The sequence below is a fragment of the Pezoporus wallicus genome, unplaced genomic scaffold (genome assembly GCF_028554395.1).
Source record: "Pezoporus wallicus isolate ANWC-B61680 ecotype Strahan unplaced genomic scaffold, APGP_CSIRO_Pwel_v1 contig_736, whole genome shotgun sequence".
Lineage (NCBI taxonomy): Eukaryota > Metazoa > Chordata > Aves > Psittaciformes > Psittacidae > Pezoporus > Pezoporus wallicus.
The window spans coordinates 3,235,674-3,254,981 of record NW_026639744.1 but is presented as its reverse complement, the minus strand read 5'-3'; the positions used below and the strand labels follow the sequence as shown (position 1 = coordinate 3,254,981).

At 39.0% G+C, this 19,308-nt stretch overlaps 1 protein-coding gene across 1 annotated transcript in view; it reads left to right on the top strand.

Moving 5' to 3' along the window:
• PTEN (phosphatase and tensin homolog) overlaps positions 1-18,476 on the top strand; it is a 49,622-nt gene extending 31,146 nt beyond the window's left edge. The window contains exons 7-10 of the mRNA XM_057415732.1: positions 3,289-3,430; positions 5,650-5,816; positions 13,750-13,974; positions 14,921-18,476. Coding sequence (XP_057271715.1) covers positions 3,289-3,430; positions 5,650-5,816; positions 13,750-13,974; positions 14,921-15,106 — 720 coding nt within the window. The 3' untranslated portion in view covers positions 15,107-18,476. The remainder of the gene's footprint in view (positions 1-3,288; positions 3,431-5,649; positions 5,817-13,749; positions 13,975-14,920) is intronic.
• The last annotated feature ends 832 nt before the right edge of the window (positions 18,477-19,308 follow it).

Sequence of the window (19,308 nt, the reverse complement as noted above, 5' to 3'; positions counted from 1 at the left end):
ATGTCGAGTGCTGCTCTCTGATTTGATACTTCACCACACTTGTATATAACTGACTTCCTGATTTCAAAGTAAATGAAGCATCAAAAGGACTGCTTGCACCTAAGGACAAGAAACTGCCTTTTTTGGTGTTGTCATTATTGGACCAGAATAAATACATGTATGATGAAGGAAAATTGGCTTTAATTAGATACCAAATTTTCTTTCAAGCAAGCACAAGGTATGCACTTTGTATATAGCTGCTCAGAGTAATATAGCTAAAATCACTGTTGCCGTTAATGCACTTGGCAAAGTGGTTCTTGAGAAGGTTTATTCCATGCTGGCAGGAATTGTGAGTCTGATTTCAAGAGGAAGTATGACTAACTGGTCAAGAGAACAATCTTGAGTACTTCTGTAGCAAACTGCTTTTCCCAAGTGTCTACTGGAAGCAGAAACTTCATGGAGGCCTTTGCAACATTGAGAGTTGTTGTAGATGAGACTGATTATTGCAATATAGTCTGATGTACTGTTGTCCTGGAAGAGGCAGTGGGGAGTAAGACATTGCAGAACTGAGCCTAAAAATATATCTGACCAAAAACTGTTGGAGGTTTGGCTTTGTTTTTCTCTATAAGTTGCCTCTTCTGACTTACGTAACTCACCATAGTGGGGAGAAGTTTTTCAGTAGAAGCAAATGATGAAGGTGAGAAAGTGTTGGCTAAATATTTGTCACGGTGGTGATGACTGAACAGGACTGATATGTTTTCCCTTTGAACCAAGGGAGACAAGTATTTCTGAAATTGGATAAAGAACTGTAATTGTCCAGCCTGTTTTCAGAGCTGGGGGAGAAGTAAACCCCTCAAAAAAGTCTCCCAAGAAAGCTGCTGCTTCCACTGTTTGAAATGGTCAGCTTATCCCCTGTTTTTCCTTAAGATGGGTACTGAAATACTCTGTGATGACTGACAACTTACCTTCTTACAGCTGGAGAAGGTCTTTTATTCCTGCTTCTGCTTTTAAGGTTTTTATGGTGAGGGTTAGACTTGGAAGGAGGCATAGGCTACTCAGTGGATAAGTGTCAGGTGGGAACACATATTCAAGTGTTTGAGCTGCACCTCGTGGTTTTTGTGAAGTCTACACAGCTTGGCAGCACTCTGTGAAAAACTGTCATAGGGATAGAGAAGCTTTTCTAATGTCCATTTAAAAAATTAAGATAGTGATAGATGGGAAATATAAGCTTTTCAAGGATGAAGTAAAATATGCAAAACTGCTTCCCTATTCTTTATTCTTCTTGAGTAAAAGTAAGCAGGCGTTGATTTCACCTCATGGATTATTAGCTTGTTATGAAAGTATTCTGCTGTGAAATCAGAACTTCAGAAAATGGGTAACTTTCTGTTCTGCTTCAGTATGGCCGGTTCTTAGGATCTCAGGGTAAAGGCTGTGTCTCCAAGGAGCAGAAATCTCTGGCTGGAGAGATAAAACTGCCCTCTTGGCTGAGAACTGGTTTTGCTTTGAGATTGACTATCACTTTACAAGCTGCAAAAGTGACTGTATTCCCTTCATTCTGTGATCCCAGGCCTAGTTATGCTGGGGTTTCTCTGTGGGGTACATCCTTTATGGCATGAAGAAGCTATAAGCAGGGAAGGATGCATTTTCCTTATCTGCATGGTTTTCTTCTGATTGGCAGCACTAGCAAATTACTGATGGCTTGCTCTGAGGATGGGGTTTTGAGTCTTGAAGCTGAAATCCCAGTAAAGCAATCTCTAAAGCTCCCTTAAGAAGGCAACTTCTGAGATGACACCTGAACTAAAAACATGGTCAGTGTAGAAGGTACTTAAGAAGGTCATCATTGTACAAGTACGGCAGGGAAAAGTCTTTTGTGTAATAACTGAAGTGGGGAGGAGACAGAATTATCAAATTTTTTAATAATGGGAGGAAGCGACTATTTTCATGTTTGCAGAATAGCTGCTTACTAAATTGGAAGTACTCTAGCCACTCCTAGCTTATGGCTGTTGTAAGGTGAAGCAGGTATTAGGAATAATGTTTTATAGAAATACTGTGTTCTAGGTTTTGTGGCCAAAATGCTGATAGACTTGTACATGAAAATATTTTTTTATCTCAGTTTTATTGCAATTTCACATTTAGCTTTAATACAAAAGTTACTTATTAATGCTGTTGCAAGTATATAGTATGGGTTGTTAAAAACTATATAATGCATTTTCTAGGAAATTATTTTTCATCTTTATCACTTTTTGCTTGAAGGTATTAGCTGTAAAAGCTTTAAAACTATTCCCTTGAAGTTTAAATTGGTTTAAATCAGTAATAAAAGCCATCTTTGGTTGTATGTTCTCAAAGTGTTTACTTCAGAGTTGTGATTCAACTGAAAAGTCCTTCATTTAACAGTTTGGGCAATTAGGCCTTTATTAATGAAACTTTCCACTTCTGGCTTTTGTGTAATCATAATAAAAATACAGAAGAGTATTTTGTAATAGAAGGTAGCGTCAGTCTTGGGTACAGTGATATTAGCAAATAAAATTAGAATCTTTTGACTTAAACTGCTGTGGAAATGTAATTCTTGTATTAGTGCTTAAAAATAGAGTATATTTAAGGCACCTCCTGCTTAATGTATGACACTCCTCCGCCCCATAAAAGAGCATCTGCATGAAGCCATCTTCTGTATGACCCTTGGGGTGTCTGAGGTATTTGGTGTTTAAGATACAGGTAGAAATCTGCATTCTTTGTCTCATTGCTTGAGATGATGGATATTTGGAGATCAGCACTCAAGTAACGGGAAAAGCAGTGTCCTGCTTGTTTGGTGCTGGGCGCTGATCGGTAATTAATTGCCTGGTGTTAGATAATGTGTGCAAACAGCTTCATCTTGAAGTCTGCAGGAAAAGTACGAAAGATGTGGACACATGTCTAGGGAAAAGGGAAATGTGGAGAGGCTGGTTTTGGGGAATGGTTTGAAGGTGGGTTATGTCTTTGCTAGTCTCTAAGTTGCCCAGGATGTCCACAGTGAAGAAATGGCTGAGAATCATCATGTGTTACTGTACTAAAAACCTGCATGACTGGGTTTCTGTGCAGCGCAGAAGGCAGTGCAGCATCCCTCTGCTTTCTGGGTACAGCCAGATGCTGCACCTAGATACTTAGGTACAGTATCTAGGCATACTCTTGTATGCCAGTCTCTGGTGTATCTGCTGCAGAAGTATACTCAGCGTAGATAATGATGGTACATTCCAGGAGCTTTAGCAGGAGCTCCATTAGTGATGATAGTAAATGGTCTTGATGGTTTTTGGCATTTGTTTTCCCTTGATTTAGGGAGTGACAATTCCCAGTCAGAGACGCTACGTGTACTACTATAGCTATCTGTTAAAGAATCACCTGGATTACAGACCAGTGGCACTGCTGTTTCACAAGATGATGTTTGAAACAATTCCCATGTTCAGCAGCGGAACTTGCAGTAAGTACCCAGCACTCCATTAACCTCCATTAGCTCTTGTAAGGAAAACGCATTGGCCTTTGAACTTGGTTTGAGTATGTGACGGTTACCATTCTGTTACATGACATGAAGAGCTGCACGTCTTGAGGGAGAAGATGAACTTCAGGTTACAAAATCTGCTGGGTTAGTGCGGTCTAGCTGCTAGCATCCTCCCAGGTGTAGTAAGTTGAGGTCTGATGGACTCATGGTTGTTTGACTACGGTTTTAAATTGAGAAATATTCAACAGTTTGAAGATAAGTAATGCCATATATATATTTAGATTAGCTCCATACTTTTTATAGAAAGTATGTATTTTTTTCTAATATAGCAAGTTATACAGGGAAGATAAATTGCTGAAAATGTTTTGCTTAGTGGTGTGTTTGTTTCAAATGTGGCAATGTCATTCTTCCCATGATGTTTAGAAAAAAAATTGATTTAACAGGATAAGTATCTAATTATCTCTGGAATAAACTTTTCTTTAGATGGAGGCTTATAAAGTATTAACACACCTGTAAAGGATTAATGTGGTTTGCTGATACATAAGTGTGTTAGTAAGGAACAGCAGATACCTTGAAACTTTGAAGTACAAAACCAACTTCACGTCTGTCCTGCGGGCTGCATTACAGGAGAGTAACTGCCTCGTGTTGCGTGTTCATTTTTTGTTAGTGGAAAAAGTCTTTCTAATGCTTTTTGCTATGGGGGTTACTGCAATGTGTAATTAATTCCAGTGCCTCCTGTGGCTTTGATTAAAATTGCACTACTAATATTGTAAGACAGTGCCTGAACATGTAACACACAAGAAGCAATCAAGCAACTTGTCAGGCTAGCTGTATTTACAGGAGGAGGAAGGGAGCAGCCTCTGCCAGAAAACCTCTTCCTAGAGGGTAGAGGTGTGGGGGTTACAGATTTCTGAAATTACTACTTATTTAATGCTTTAAATAAACTGCTGTACTTGCAGAATCAAGCTACAAGTATGAATTGCTCCCATGAGCATAAACTTGTTTGTCTGTACCAGGCTTTTAGCATGCTGTTTTCACAGTACAATGTTGGGATAAACAAAAAGTTTGCTAAGCACCTGAGAAGATAAACTGTCAATTTGAGCATCTTGTGTGCTGCAGTATTTTACATTTCTGTGGAGTTCAGTGATTTTTTCAGAATGAAACCAATGGCCTGTGTTATTTCTTTAGTTCTGTTATCTACTGCATGGTTTACCAACCCATGATAACTTTAAATCTGACTTCCTTGTTATCTTCCTTCTTTTTAAAGTCACTGACCAAGCAGAGTTGTGCCTCTCCTACGAAACAAAGGGATTACAGGGTTTTGCAGCTCTGAGGATTTGAGGGAGATAAGTAGCAGTTTTATAGTTAGGCTGCTTAGCAAGATAGTAGGGGTATGCTTGGTAGGGACTTCTGCCGGGGGGGGGGGGGGGCTACACTCTATATTGGGATATGGTTCAGTTTGTATTGTCTAGAGCAGTCTGCATCTGATACTAACAGAGAAATCTGGAGCAAAGGCAGAAAGATGTCTCTGAATTTTTCATCTACGATTTCTGGCTTTTGTGCTGGTGTCTGGCTGTTCCCAAGAAAATCTGCCTAGGCTGTACCAAAAAAACCTTCATAATTTCAGTTGTTACCCCTACAGATTTAATTTGGAAAGCTATGCCCTGGGTGGCACTCCTGATGGTGATTTAGGGGACAGACTTAGGGTCCGTGTCTGTATAGCCTGTAGGTGCTGGTTGATTTGTGTACTAATGTTAAATTTTTGTCCTTGTTCTTGTTTGTATAACATGTTTGGTTTGTGTAAGAGAAAGCGGTTTGTGTTTACATGACTGCCCACTCTGCAATTTGAAGAGGCAAGAGAGAATAAAACTCCTCAATTATATTCACATAATAGAGATGAGAGCAATATGCAAGTAACAAGAAGTTGTCACTTCATTTAGTCATTCCTTATCCTGAAAAGAAACAGCAACTTTCTAGGAACTCTGTGGATGCCTGAGAGTATTGCTGCTAAGGAGAGAAATCTGCTATGTAGTTTCCAGTAACATCTAGCGAAGTTTGATGCCCTGCCATGCTTAAGTCTTGATAGATATTTATTAAACTTTCAGAATAATGTAGCTCATGATTGTGATTATGATACTAGTATTGTGCTTTTTGTCACTTCAGGGTGTTTCTTATAGTGACACTCTTATTTTGCCATGCAGATCCTCAGTTTGTGGTGTACCAGCTAAAGGTAAAGATATTCACCTCCCCTTCAGGACCCTCAAGACGTGAAGACAAGTTTATGTACTTTGAATTCCCTCAACCTTTGCCGGTATGCGGTGACATCAAAGTGGAATTTTTCCACAAACAGAACAAGATGTTGAAAAAGGTTGGTTTTCTTTCTTTTCCAGAAAATGTTTTTCAGCCAATCCTGATGCAGGGCTGGGATGTTGGTTATTCTTCAGTGATGTGTAATCACAGTATTATTCTTTGATGTCTAGTTTTCCCAAGGAGAGAATCTGCTACAAAATCAAAGCTGGATATTTTGAGAATTTGTGAGATTAAGTACAAAGGTTGGATAAAAATTATAATGGATATGTATTGCAGTCATTTGGGTAGTAGTGACTAATCTAATTGAAGAAGAAACATTCTCATTCTAAAAATAGACTTGCATACTGAGCAAGTTAACTCCAGCTGTGTTCTTGACTAAATTTTCCTAAGGTTTGAGCAGGCACAGAAGATCTTGTCTGTGTGCTGCTGTCTGGTTTCTACCCAGGTGACAAATTTGGTTGAATTTCCGAGATAGAGTTCCACCACACTTTGTAGAAGTATCTCTGTAATCTATCCAACCATTTCTCAATTCCCAGCTGCAGTGTCTTGACACTAGGCTTTTAGAGAATTTACTCAGAGCTGAGAATTTTACCAGTGTTTTAATTGCGGAAAAAGAATTTCTAGAACTTACTTTGACACCAAAGTCGGCAAGTTCTTAAAGATGAATGCTTCATTCCAGGGTTTTATTAATTCTGATGCTTGTGGGGCTAGTTTGCATCTACCAAAGTGAAAAGTGTGGATGAGACCATGTTGATTAAAGGCTACCTTTGTATTTACTACTTAATTTTTTTTATGAAGAGTTGTTCACTATTTAGTTGATGTTATAAGAGTATTCATTGAGTGAATCTTGTGTATAGGCAAAGCATAAAAATAATAGAGTGGATTGGAAGGCAGGTAAGTGATGAGAAGTCTCTTATAACTCTGCACATAGGTTGTACCTGCTAGATGTATGTATAACTACACATACACTTTTTGTAGGCTTGCTCATTTGGAAGGTATTGTTAACTAGTTTAATGGTATAATTTCACTAGCTGGGAAAGTTGTGTTCTATTTGCATGCTGATGTGTGCAAAAGTTTTTAAACAGTTTTTTAATGGGAATATTTTATTCTGCATGTTTAACTGGATGCTTTAGTTGGTCAGTGCAGCAGTATGCAACAGAACTGTAAAACAAAGCGTTATAAAAGTAGAAATTTTTTAAGTCAAGCTGAAAATTATTGACATACAGAACTGCAATATACAGAAGCCAGTTTTAAGAACAGGGTTTAAAATGAGCGCCCTTATAAGTATTTCAAAATGAGTACTGAGATAAGACATAAGGGATGCAGGCAGGAGAGGAAATGGAGCCCAAACATCTGACAGTGTTCAGTTTTATCCAGTCTCTGTCCTATCTTAATTGTGTATTTGTTGAGTCTTTACCATCTTCAGTAACAGGTGGATTGCAAATGGACTTCACAAGAAGCATTGTGCTGCACTGCCCTTCCCCAAGTAAACCCCAGAATATCAGTGTGCAGCTGAGATGCTGGATTTTGGCCCTGTAGCACCAGGAGTGGAATTCTGTGTTTGCTTTACCTTTATAGAGCACTGAGATACAGTGCCAGCAGAAGTTAGAGCTTCTTGTTATCACATACAATTTCTGTAGTATAAATGCAGACTTCAAGAGTGTGTAAAACTGTCTGCAGAAACACAGGAAGTGTTCAGCTATGATGTACTTTCAGAGTGTCGTATCAGCTGTGGTTTCATTTCTTAAGAATCTCTTTGTAGTTTGAATAGTTGATTTTCTTTTTTTGTGTGTGTTTTTGGTCTACTCTTACTAAGTACCCTAACTATTCAGGTTCTGTGAATTGCAGATAATGCAGAGGTGGTCCTTTTAGTGTTTTTGGACTGCTAGGGCTGAAAAATGCTGAGATGGTGAAAGTTCTTCTTTCTACCTGTGCAAGCTTTTCTGAGAGATAGAAACTGTCCTTTCACCAGACAGAAGTAGTTTGTAAAGAAACCACCTTCATAATATGCCTCAAAGATCTCTTGAATCTAGTGTCAATTGCCATTAACCTTATGTAAGAGTGGAGGCCAAAAGTAGGTATTTGGTGTCACACAGTTCTGGTAAGGCCACCTCTGTTAGCACTGATGTAAATGCAAACACAAGTTGAGGGCATCTGGGATGAGATCAGTGGATCTTCTCAGATGTAAGCCACTGCTGAGGTCTTCATGTTGAGAACTAGTGAAATACTCTCTGATGTGTGCTTTGGCACTAGAGGAGATTCTTCCCCATGGTCCCTTTGACAACTTAAGTAAAGTGACTGAGACAGGAATAGGGCAAAGGCAAATATTTGTGGCAGAAAACGTATCTTGGCCCAAAGTTGGAACACATTTCTCTTTACAAGTGTCTCGCATCTCTGCCTGTTCCTTTATTAGATAAGCTGACTACACAGTTTTTTCTCAAAACCACAGAAAGGGCCTTCCACTGTTGAGACTTGTCTCATTTTGGAGAAGATCAGCTCTATGCACTGATTACCTAGTTAATAAGAAGCAGCATAATTAGGAGTAACAGGATCTTACCTTTCAGAGATTCTGATTGATTCACATATTTATGAAAGCTGGAGTTACAGGTCTGTTGCCCATCACTAGTTCTTGTTCTGTCAAGGTTTTCTGTTAGCAGGTTTATAGGTAGCTGCTAAACAAGTTTTCTTGCATGCACTTAAAGGCATCACATTTAACTTTCCATGAGAAATGTGATGATAACCCTAATAACATTTAATTAAAAGTGTAATTCTCAATCCGTTCTGGGCCATTCAGGCTGGAGAATAGCAATGTCTCCTATCTGGGGATAAAGGAAACTTCTGTGTCCTCTTGCTGGGTCTGGTTTGGTGTTTGATACTAGTGATCTCAGCTGAAGTGCTCCAGGTTTGCTCACCTTTACTAGCTTTCATATTTCTAATTTTCTGAAGAACAGTAGTAGTAGCAGCAGAGCTCTCTAGTATGAAGAGTTCTCATCAAATTTGAGCTGTTTATTGAGAATTATTGTGCATGAAACAAACCCAACTTGAATGACCAAATGGCTTTAGGCACCTAATGTTAAGTGTCAATGTGAAATTTAAAGCAGTGAAGTGTCCTGGGTTTTTAATGGCAAAATTTAAATTAAGTAAATTCAGTGGCTAGCAAGAGCTGGCCTCAGCCAAAGGATTATTGGTGCTGGTGAGGTGATGTTGGTAACAGGGTGACTGCCTTGAAAATATTACCCCGGTTCAGCTCTTCCATAATTTGAGCCACCTCGCATCACTTAGTAAGTCCACAACTTTTGATCTTTTCTTGTCTAATAAAGTTGCTTAGTTTATCTTTGACCATTTCATCAGTATGATGTAGCTACTTCCTTTCAAGAATGAAATTCATGCTCTTATGAGAACAAAATGGCTTAAGGCTTGAGTACATTTATTATGTGTGAATTTCTGATGAATAGAAGTTAGTCATTTGAGGGAGGTTGACCATGGGTTTTTGTTTCTCTGACTTGCAGCTTGGCTGTTCTTCCATCTCAGACTACTGCTGTGTTCTCTCTAGGTTTGTTTCAGTGTAGCTGTGTGAAACCTTTTTCTTCCAGTTGTTGATGTTGATATGATAATCTTACAGATACCCTTATATCACTTGGTTCAATGAGACTTTGTTTAAAACCAGATCTTGCAATTTTCCTGCCTGCAGAGCCTGGGGGTGAAGGAGACCTTTTTCAGGAGTCCTCCCAGTATAGATGAGAGGGAAATGTTGGTGTGGGTTTGTTTTTTGTGGGGTTTTTTTGTTTTTTGTTTTGTAAGAGTCACTGTATCCAGACTAACATAGGCAGGGCTGACCACATTGAGCTGTTGGGTATGCCATTTTATTTCTTGGGTCTGTATAGATGAGAAGTTCTGCTGTGCAGTTCAAGAGGACTTTGGGTGATTGTTATTTAGCAAACACTGAAGAATGAACTCTGAAAATGTCAGAAGGCTTTAACTGTTAATCTGAAAATGGTACAAGAAGTTCCATCAGCCGTGACTACAGGAGGGTTGTGAGGCCAGCATGGAGCTGGGCAGTATCTCCAAAACCCTTAGCAATTACTTCAAAGTGATTATAAGTGCCTGTAGATCTGTCTGCAAAACTAAACTCTCAGGAGGTTATGGGAACTTCGAGCTGATGGCTTAAATGATCTTGGATTTGGATCTCAGTCTGCAGTTAAAGGCAGGTATTGGCTCTAGAGTGAGATACATTTTTCTGTCAGTCTGAACTGAAAAACTGCACAGGGTGGGCATAAGTATTGTATATCAAACTACTGTGATTAAATCAGTTTGTCTCAAATGTCTGATACTGCACTGTGGATTTTATGGCACAGATCTGGTTATGGGAAGAAGAACATCTGCATCTTAGGTTTTTTGTTCAGTTTTTTCTTTAAGGCAGATGCCTGTGATGTAACTGGAGTTGAAGCAAAACACATTCAAAAAAAGCTTCTAGCTAATAGTCATTTTCAGAAGCCTGTTCATTAAATTGTGTTCCTTGTGAGTGTTTGTCTGGTATTCTGATTCGCTATATAAAGGCCAAAATTCAGTTTGAGCCTTGATCTTTAAAATTCCTTCGGCCCTTATTACATCAGTGTTGTTGTCTGTCATGAAGTATCTTGGACCCTGACACTTTAGCTTAAGGTGGATGAATCGTCACTTTGAATCAGTGAAAGCAGTGACAGTTATTCTTAAGAGCTAATGTCAAAAAGTCTTCCCTCAGCTTGAGTGGCCATGCCATGTTCCAGTACCCGTGAACTTAGTTTATTAAACTAACTAGGTGAATGTAGTGGGAAAGGAAGAAAAATAACTTGATGCTTTGAAGAGCTGGAGGGAGATAAAACGATAAATGACCAGCTCAGCCAAGTTGTATTGTTTAGTTTGAGTCCCTGAAGACCTCTGCAAATTTATCCCAAGGGAAGTAAGTTAAAAAATGTCTAGTGAGAAGTCTTCTGTCTTGTCTTCTTCAGAATTTATCAGGAAAGCAGAGTCCCTGCAGTTGCTTCTTCAGGCAGGCCCTTAAGTGCCAAGAAAATCCTTCCTGATTCTGTTCCTCCCAGTGAAGTTTAAGGTGAGGCATGACAAGACCATGCCTTCTGCTTCTGCTGGCAGTGGTTTACATGCAGTGGCCTTGTTTGCTTTGGCACTGCTGTCCTCTGAAGCTGCTTCAGCACTATTGGTATAAGCCATTTTTCATCCCTCTGCTGCAGCATGTTCATCAGCTTTGCCCTCTCCTCTGCTGACCTCACTGGAGGTGTCAGGGGGCACTAAGAACCAGCACTAAAAGGCATTGCTGCTTTTGCATTGTCCTGTAGAAGGATCAATCATAGTAGTACCATCACCTCAGCTGCAGAGAGGTGGCATCTCCCTTAATTGTGGTCTTAATGTGGATAATGCACTTTCTTCTCTAAAGCCTCACTGAAAGGATGATGCCTCTTCAACAGTGGTGAGACTGCAGGTGATACATCCACCTGCTTACAGAGCTGTTGGGTGCTGGAAGCATCAGGTTACACTTGCATTTTCCTGCTGTTTATTGTACATGGCACCTGGACTCCAAATCCCTCCTGTTCTGTAGCTGGAAAACTGATGCCATTAGTTGTTTCTGTTTTGATTTGAACTGGTCTTTTGGTTTGAGCAGGAGTACTTGTCTCATCTCCTTGGAGGGCTACGTATTTTTTGAGGGACTCGTCATCTGGACATAGGATGAATCTGGACCAGGTTAGATTGAAGACATCTTTGTGGGGGATTTTTCCTGGTGCCATGGTCTTCATGAGACATCCGCAGGCTGGCTGATGACTCATTGGAGCATTACAGAAGAAAACACTCTTGCTGTGGGTGTTCATCCTCTACTTCCAGATCCTGGGGTGGGCTCTCTTAAGACTGTTTCTGAGGAACTGCTAGTGGAAAAGAGGTTGCTAAGTGTATAAGCAGTTTGGGCATGGCGAGAACCTACTGAATGCTGCCTTGCATGGATGGGGCCCAAAAAGGCTTCTTCACAGATGTGATGGCTTGAAGGCACTTGGTGACAGTGGCAAACACCTGTTAGTCTCCCAAGACAACTGTAATTACAGCATGTTAATTTGGTAAATTAACTCTATTCCCAAAGCTACTGGAGAGGTGTTTGATGAAGCAGGTAACTTCTTAGCTATCAGAAGTGTTTCTGACTGAATTATTTAACTTTTGTCTTTGCTGTTGCACTTGCTTACAAACTGTTGGTCTTGTAAGAAATCTACAGAAATGCACACAATCTGGAAGGGGTTTTGTATGCTTTACCTGAAATACTGAAAAAGGGTCTGCTGACCTTTGGTAGAGAAGGCAGATAGAAGCTTCATCAGGCCTTCTGAATTCCCAGTATTTGTGTACTTAGATGGTTTTACTGATTTGTGAGGAAGAAGAATATAAGTTAAGGAGTAGTCCAGGTCTTCCCTTGTCCCCTTCTCATTGGCCAGGGAAATATTGTGATATTCTGCTGGTGCCAGATTGCCTTCAGAAGGGAGGCATGCTCTTATGATACACACTAGACCCACTTCCATTCCTCATCTGATTCCCTCCCTGCTTGCCAGCAGAGGTAAGCAGCTAGGAAGATGGAGCAAGAAACTGGAATTAGATCTCTGGTAAACCAAAATATGTAAATTAGCTCTGGAGTCAGTTTGTGTTCTGGCCCTGAGTAATATGAAGGAATGTTGGATTCTGTTATGTGCTAGATTTCTCACCCCTGCAACTTTAACAGAAATGCAGAAATACAGCTATTATGGGAAGACTGGCCATTGACATTATGGATCTTCTGCCTGAAAACTCAAATTGGAGTAAAATAGGTTAATTTGTAAAGAGGAAGTGAACGTAGCTCAGTTTCAGATGGAGAATTACTTATTAATGTGCTAGTCAGGACCAACCTGCTAATGGTAGTTGATCTTAGAAACTTCAGCTCTTGACTTGCAGAAGTACGGCAAGTGATGGAGAACTAAAAGTATTCAGTGCATCCTATGGAGCTATTTAGCTGAAATCTTAAAGTTGCTGGGCATATTATCTTCAGAGATTGTCTAGCCAAGTGTAAAACATAACTGCTTGTTCAGTAGCATATCTAGAGATAGACACTCGCAATAAACCTGCTAGTCATGATGATAAATATGTAATATAGTGGATGTTATCAGTCCAGTGGCTCTTTAAAATCACAGATATATTTGTATTTTGCCTCTTTGTAAAAGAATGCCTGTTTCAGTGTTATGATGGGTAGTGTAACTTGTACCTTTCCAGCTGTGGATGATCATCTGTAATGTTCTGCTTAAGTTGACTATATTTAAACTGCTGATGCCTCATATTCCCATTAAAAACTTCCTGTTGAGTAGAAGTATAGCAAAGAACTTTGAGTCTGACTTTCTCTTGCTGCTGGCCAGCAAACAAATGACTGGTAGAAACCGTCTCTATAAAGCAGTAATGAATCCACTATGGTAGGAGTCCTGTATTTGTAGGGTGGTTTTGCTTAATTACAGCTATTTCTGTATGAAAAGAAAAAGTGCTTTGTTACATGGGAAGTTATGGGAGAGGATATTCTCTATTGATAAATATTACTCACCTGAGCTGGTTTGCACAGGTTTTCTCTTGGGTTTGGCTACTGCTTGGCAAGGAATGAGCAAAAAAATCTCTTCATGCCTTATGGTTAAAAATTTGTTTAATTTGTCATCTGTGTTTTTTATAGGTACGATAGATTGTTTTAAAACCAACTTTCTATAAGGAGTGACTTCTGAAAGCTTAATTGGTTAAAATTGAATTTGATTAATGCAGAGTTTTGTGTACTGTCTTGGGAAATTGTTGAAAATGCCTTTGCATGCAATGTAACAGAGATGTACTGTTGTCAGAACAAGTTTTGTCTGATGTTACAGATTTGGTTTTGACTGGTTGACGATGCTAGTCTAATTAATGTGCCATTAGTGTATACTGAAGCAAGCTTGTTCTTTGTCTTCTTCCTCCCCCAGGACAAAATGTTTCACTTTTGGGTAAATACATTCTTCATAGGACTGGATGAAAATTCAGACAAAGTAGAAAATGGAAGTCTAGTTGCAGATCAGGAACTTGATGGTATTTTCAGTACGGAGCGCTCAGATAATGATAAGGAATATTTAATCCTTACATTAACAAAAAACGATCTAGACAAAGCAAATAAAGACAAAGCCAACAGATATTTCTCTCCAAATTTCAAGGTCAGTATATCATATGTGTAAACAAAGCTGAAACGCTGCATGATGTTATATGTCTGTCTTGCCTTATGTAGGCAAGAATTCATATGTTAGTATGGCCACCACTTAGCAAAGCTTCTAACTTTATAAGTTTATCTGGTTTTTGGGAAGTCAGTAGATACTGAGAGACTGGAAGTAAAGTTTTCCATTTGTTTCAGATTTTTATCCAAGCCATTAGAGACTAGCAGTAGGAGACCCAGGTAGTATCTTCCTATACCAGCTGCATTGGAGCTCTGTGCTTTACACAGTAATTCTCAAGTTGATTTGCAGGGGTACTTGCTTCATGGGAATGTCTTAACATATGAGTTGAGCTTTGAGGCATATGAGCCATTGTAAGCACTGTTTTTAAAAATTGAAGAGGCATTTTTAAGAATGTTAGCATTTTCTAACTTGCTCATGAAATATCAGTTTGAGCTCAGCAGTGCTCATTTGACAGTGATGGTCATAGTTTCTTTTGGGAATGTTGCTTGGATCAGACTTCTAAAGCACACACAAGTCACCAGTTAAAGAATGTTTTGATCATTCCTGTGTACACTTCCTGGAATCTCTGATTGCAGAGGTCTAGAAGGCGGGGGTGGTCAGAAAGGTCAGTATGGCATGGACTACTGCAGTGGTATGTTCTGCAGCTGTAAACTCAAGGGTACCTGTGTTTGGTGCAGATCTGCAGAACTCCTTCAGCTGGGCTTGAAAAACCTGCTGCTTTGCTAGTTCCTAATTTTGTCATGGGTGGTAGTTTAAGAGGCTGGCTACCCTCAGAAGAGCTCATTCTTTCTTTCGTTCCAGAGTAGAGAGAGGAGCATGTGTGTAATTCAGTGTAGTGAGAGGAGCCACACTGTTAAAAATTGCATTGTTACCTGTGCTTGTTTGAAGTCCAGATTCCCTTTTTAAATGTTGTTTTTTTCTTTCCCAGGTAAAGCTATTTTTCACAAAAACAGTAGAAGAGCCATCAAATCCAGAGGCTAGCAGTTCAACTTCTGTAACACCAGATGTTAGTGACAATGAACCTGATCATTATAGATACTCTGACACCACTGACTCTGATCCAGAGAATGAACCTTTTGATGAAGATCAGCATACGCAGATTACAAAAGTCTGAATATTTTTTTTATCAGAGATAAAAAAACACAAAAAAACCCAACCACGAAGAGTGACAAACTTGAATAAACTGAAAAAGGACCTTTTTAAATGGCAAAAGGACATAGTGTCAGATTACCAATTATAGGAACAATTCTTTCCTGACCAATCTTGTTTTGCCCTATAAATCTACAGGGTTTGACACTTGTCCAGTTGGGGGGGAAAAAAAGGTTACGTAGCTCTTATATGTATATACCTTTTTGTGTCAAAAGGACATTAAAACTTCAATTAGGAACTATAAACATGGCACTTTCCCATTTTATTCCAGTTTTATAAAAGTGGAGACAGACCTAATGTGTATACGTAGGAATTTTTCCTTTTGTGTTCTGTCACCAAACGAAGTTTCAAAAATATACAGGTTCACATCCTGCCCCTTTTTTTGCACTTGTGTGGCAACAGAAAAGTCTACAGTTGGCTAAGAAATGTTTCTAGAAGGTTTTATTGCTTTCTAATGTATGTATTTTGGATGGGGGTTGGAAAGTAATGCTCAGAAAGGAATATAGTCCGCTGGAGCTTGGCCCGTGTACCATATCTGGCTATTTACATGCATCTTTCTTTAGCATGCTACCATAATTCATCCTGGACAATTGAAGAGTCGCCGCTGTCACTGCTTGTTGTTTGTGCATTTTATTTTTTTAAGTGTAATGGTGCTAGAAAAGGCAGCTAGAGGGAGTGATTCTGTATAGGGGTACAGGAATGAACCTTCGCAACATCCTAAAGACCCGCAAATGAAGGGAGAAAAATTATTGGGGTCACAGAAAGGAAACACAGCAACAATGACTTAACCATACAAATGTGGAGGCTATCAACTAAAATATGGGCTTGAAACAAATTGTTACAAAATTTGACAATGATTTATTAATTTTTTTTATGGATTGTAATGGCTGCTCCATCTCCTGTGTAATCAAGGCCAGTGCTAAAAGTCTGATGCTATTAGTGCATACATCAGTCAACATTGTACATTTATATTATTAGTTTTTCAATCATATTCCTGCTGTGAATACTTCATGTGCTGCCTTGCAGGCTTTTCTTTCTCATTAATATAAAAATGTTTTGTAATGGTGCACAGGAAATTTCAATTGGAGATGCTCCAGGTTAATGTTTGTTTTGAAGATTTATGATGCATTTATTCAATCAAACCTCTGTCAGCTGTTCTGCCCCTTTGACCTTACACATTCTATTACAATGAGTTTTGCAGTTTTGCACACTTTTAAAAAAACCCTGTCATTAACTGTTACGGAATTTTACTTGAATGCTCAGTACCTGTTGTAAAAACAGACATTACACACAATATAGAGGAAACCAGTGCTGCAATAAATTCTCAACGCTGTGCATACATGAAGATGCATACTTTTGAAAAGCAGACCTTGTCCCAAATATATGGTTTGCTATTAAAAAAAAATCAACCCAACACCAAAACAACAAACCACCCAACAAATTAGATTCCTAAACTGGGAGTATTGTATTATTTTTTCATAGGGATATAGCCAGGAATAGGGCTTGAGATTCACTTTCAGTGTTTAATTGACATGCCCAGACTGCAGATGATTTAAGAGTACAACTACTGTTGCATACAAATGTGAAGTAGCTGACAAAACTGTTCTCCATAAAGTATGCCATGAATAGCTGTCCCCAAATTAACACTTTTTTTTAGGACATAATACAACCCCCCCCCCCCAACTTATTGGTGCTGACATTGAAGTTCATTAGCTGTGTTCTCACCTAGATAACTGTGTGTGGAATCTGTAAGGGCCCTGTACAACAGCATTAATGGTAAGAATTTGAATGAGACAAGGCAGGATTTCCAGTAATTATTATTGATAAAGGTATGAAATGCCTCTTTTTTTTTTTTTTGGTATCTATTGGCCAGTTTTGCTCCTCAGATTTATGATTCTAACTTCTAACAAAGCCGATAATTTTTTTCTTATAGGTTTAATTACACTTCAGTAGCTTAATGGTTCAAGATTGCTGGTTCCAGCGCTCATTATTCCCACTGTTATCAACCAGCAGGAGGTGGTTACTTTGGGACGTGACATTTAACTCTTACCCTTCAAATCATGTTTCACATTGTCTGTTTTTTAACAGTTGAAAATTGTGTTGGCTAATAAACAAAAATGTTTTTGCTTTAAAAGTATTCAGATATTGACACTGCTGCGTGTCCCACTTTGGATAGTAAAAATTGGGTTGGTGCGGTTCTGCTATGTAACACTGAGGGCCAGATTGGAAATCATGACGCAATGGGCTTTTGCACTGTTATTTTTCCTTTGGAATGTGAAGGTTGGAATGAGGGTTTTGATTTTTTTTTGAATGTTTCGATGTCTTTGAGCAGCCTTGCTTACATTTTATGGTGTAGTCATTGGAAATGGAAAAATGGCATTATATATATATTATATATAAATATATATATTATACATACTATCCTATACTTTATTTCAGTTACCACCCCCATAGAAGTTGACAAGAATTACTATGACTGAAAGGTTTTTGAGTCCTTATTAAAACTTTATTTATGACAATATCCATAATTAGCTTGAACTGCATTCTGTAGGTAATCTTTCCTTGAGTTTCTGGACTGTATGCTTAAACCTTTTTGGATGTGCAACGGCTTACACTTCTGAAACTACTTGAAGGCATCACTTTGGTAAGAGCTTGCTGTGAGGCCCTGAAGCATCCCCTAGTCATTGGTAGCCCCACTCAAACTATTTGCCACAGCTATTAAAGGGCAGTTGTATAAATAGCTTCTGGATTTGTTCCTGTGGCATACATCGTAAACTGAAGTGGAGTTTACATGCAGCATCAAATGTTTCAGCTTTCAAAGTAAAAAAAAAAAAGAAAAATACTAAAAAAAATAGGATGTTAGTGTGCAAGTTCCATGTTTAGTCATAGCAAATGTGTGCAATATGTTAACGATGCCTGCGGTTGCCACGAAGTGCCTCGTTTACCTTTTAAATACTGTTAGAAAGTGTCATGCATGCAGATGGATGGGGTGGAACTGTGCACTAAAAGGGGCTCCAACTGCAGTGTTTGGCAGAGCTGCCTTTCTCTGCCGGTTCAAATTTTCAGTCTGTTTTCATATAGCATATATATATATAGATACTAAAAAAAAAAAATCAGTCTGTTAAGCAGCCTTACTCTGATTCAGCCTCTTCAAATACTATTGTGCTGTGCAACAGTGGCTCTGTGTGTAACTGAGAATACACAAAACCCAAGTATGACATGTACAGGATAATGCCTCATACAAATCAGATGTCCGTTTGTTATTGTGTTTAACAACCCTTTATCTCTTAGTGTTAAAACTCCACTTAAAACTGATTAAAGTCTCATTCTTGTCACTGTGTGGTGGTTTTATTCAAGTATTTTGAGTATGGAAACAGCTAAAATATTTTGCTTGTAAGCAGTGAAATTTTGAGCATGATCATTAGAACAAAGGATGCTCTTTTGTGTGTCAAGGGATTTTAAAGGAGCTACAGCTTAAAACTATGTTCAGAAGCTTTAAGCAAGTGTAGGCATTTGACGTACAGGTTGTGTGCAGGGAGATCAAGCCCTTTACTGTGATGCTGCCACAGTGAGATGCAGGACTGCTTTCCCGTGGAACTAAACCATATTTAGTCTCCAAGTAAAAGAACTGTTGAAAGTACCCTTTACCTTAATTTTAATGTCGACCAATGCATCTCCAGAAAAATGAGATGTGCATACAACCTGAGAAGTCTTTCCCTAAAATTGCTTTAAACTGGCAATGAGATGCATTTTTCCCCAGTGGGAAAAGGATGCTCAACATATATATCAAGTATGAAGTGTGGGGTTCTTCTATTTTTGTTCCGTGTCTGTTTTCAAACAGCACTTAAAATGTATGTGATGTTCCCTTTTTGTGTTAGCGTTACCCTTTGAGCCTCTAGGAAAGAGAGACTAATAGTTCAGTGGATAGCCTTTGTGCTTCTAGTGATGGTGAGGAACCAGGGTGGTGGTGGTCTGCACCCCATGAATGAGGTTACTTTATGTAACTCTTGTTACTCCTCCTTCCTTCCTGCTGGTGATAGCACCAACTCTGTATCACATCTGGCTGAGCATTTGCAAAAAATGTGCTGATAAAGTAGAGGCTTGGTGCTGTGTCCAGTTCTTCTCTTCAGTGTAGAAATGGAAAGTAGTTTTGGTGCCTTATGGCAG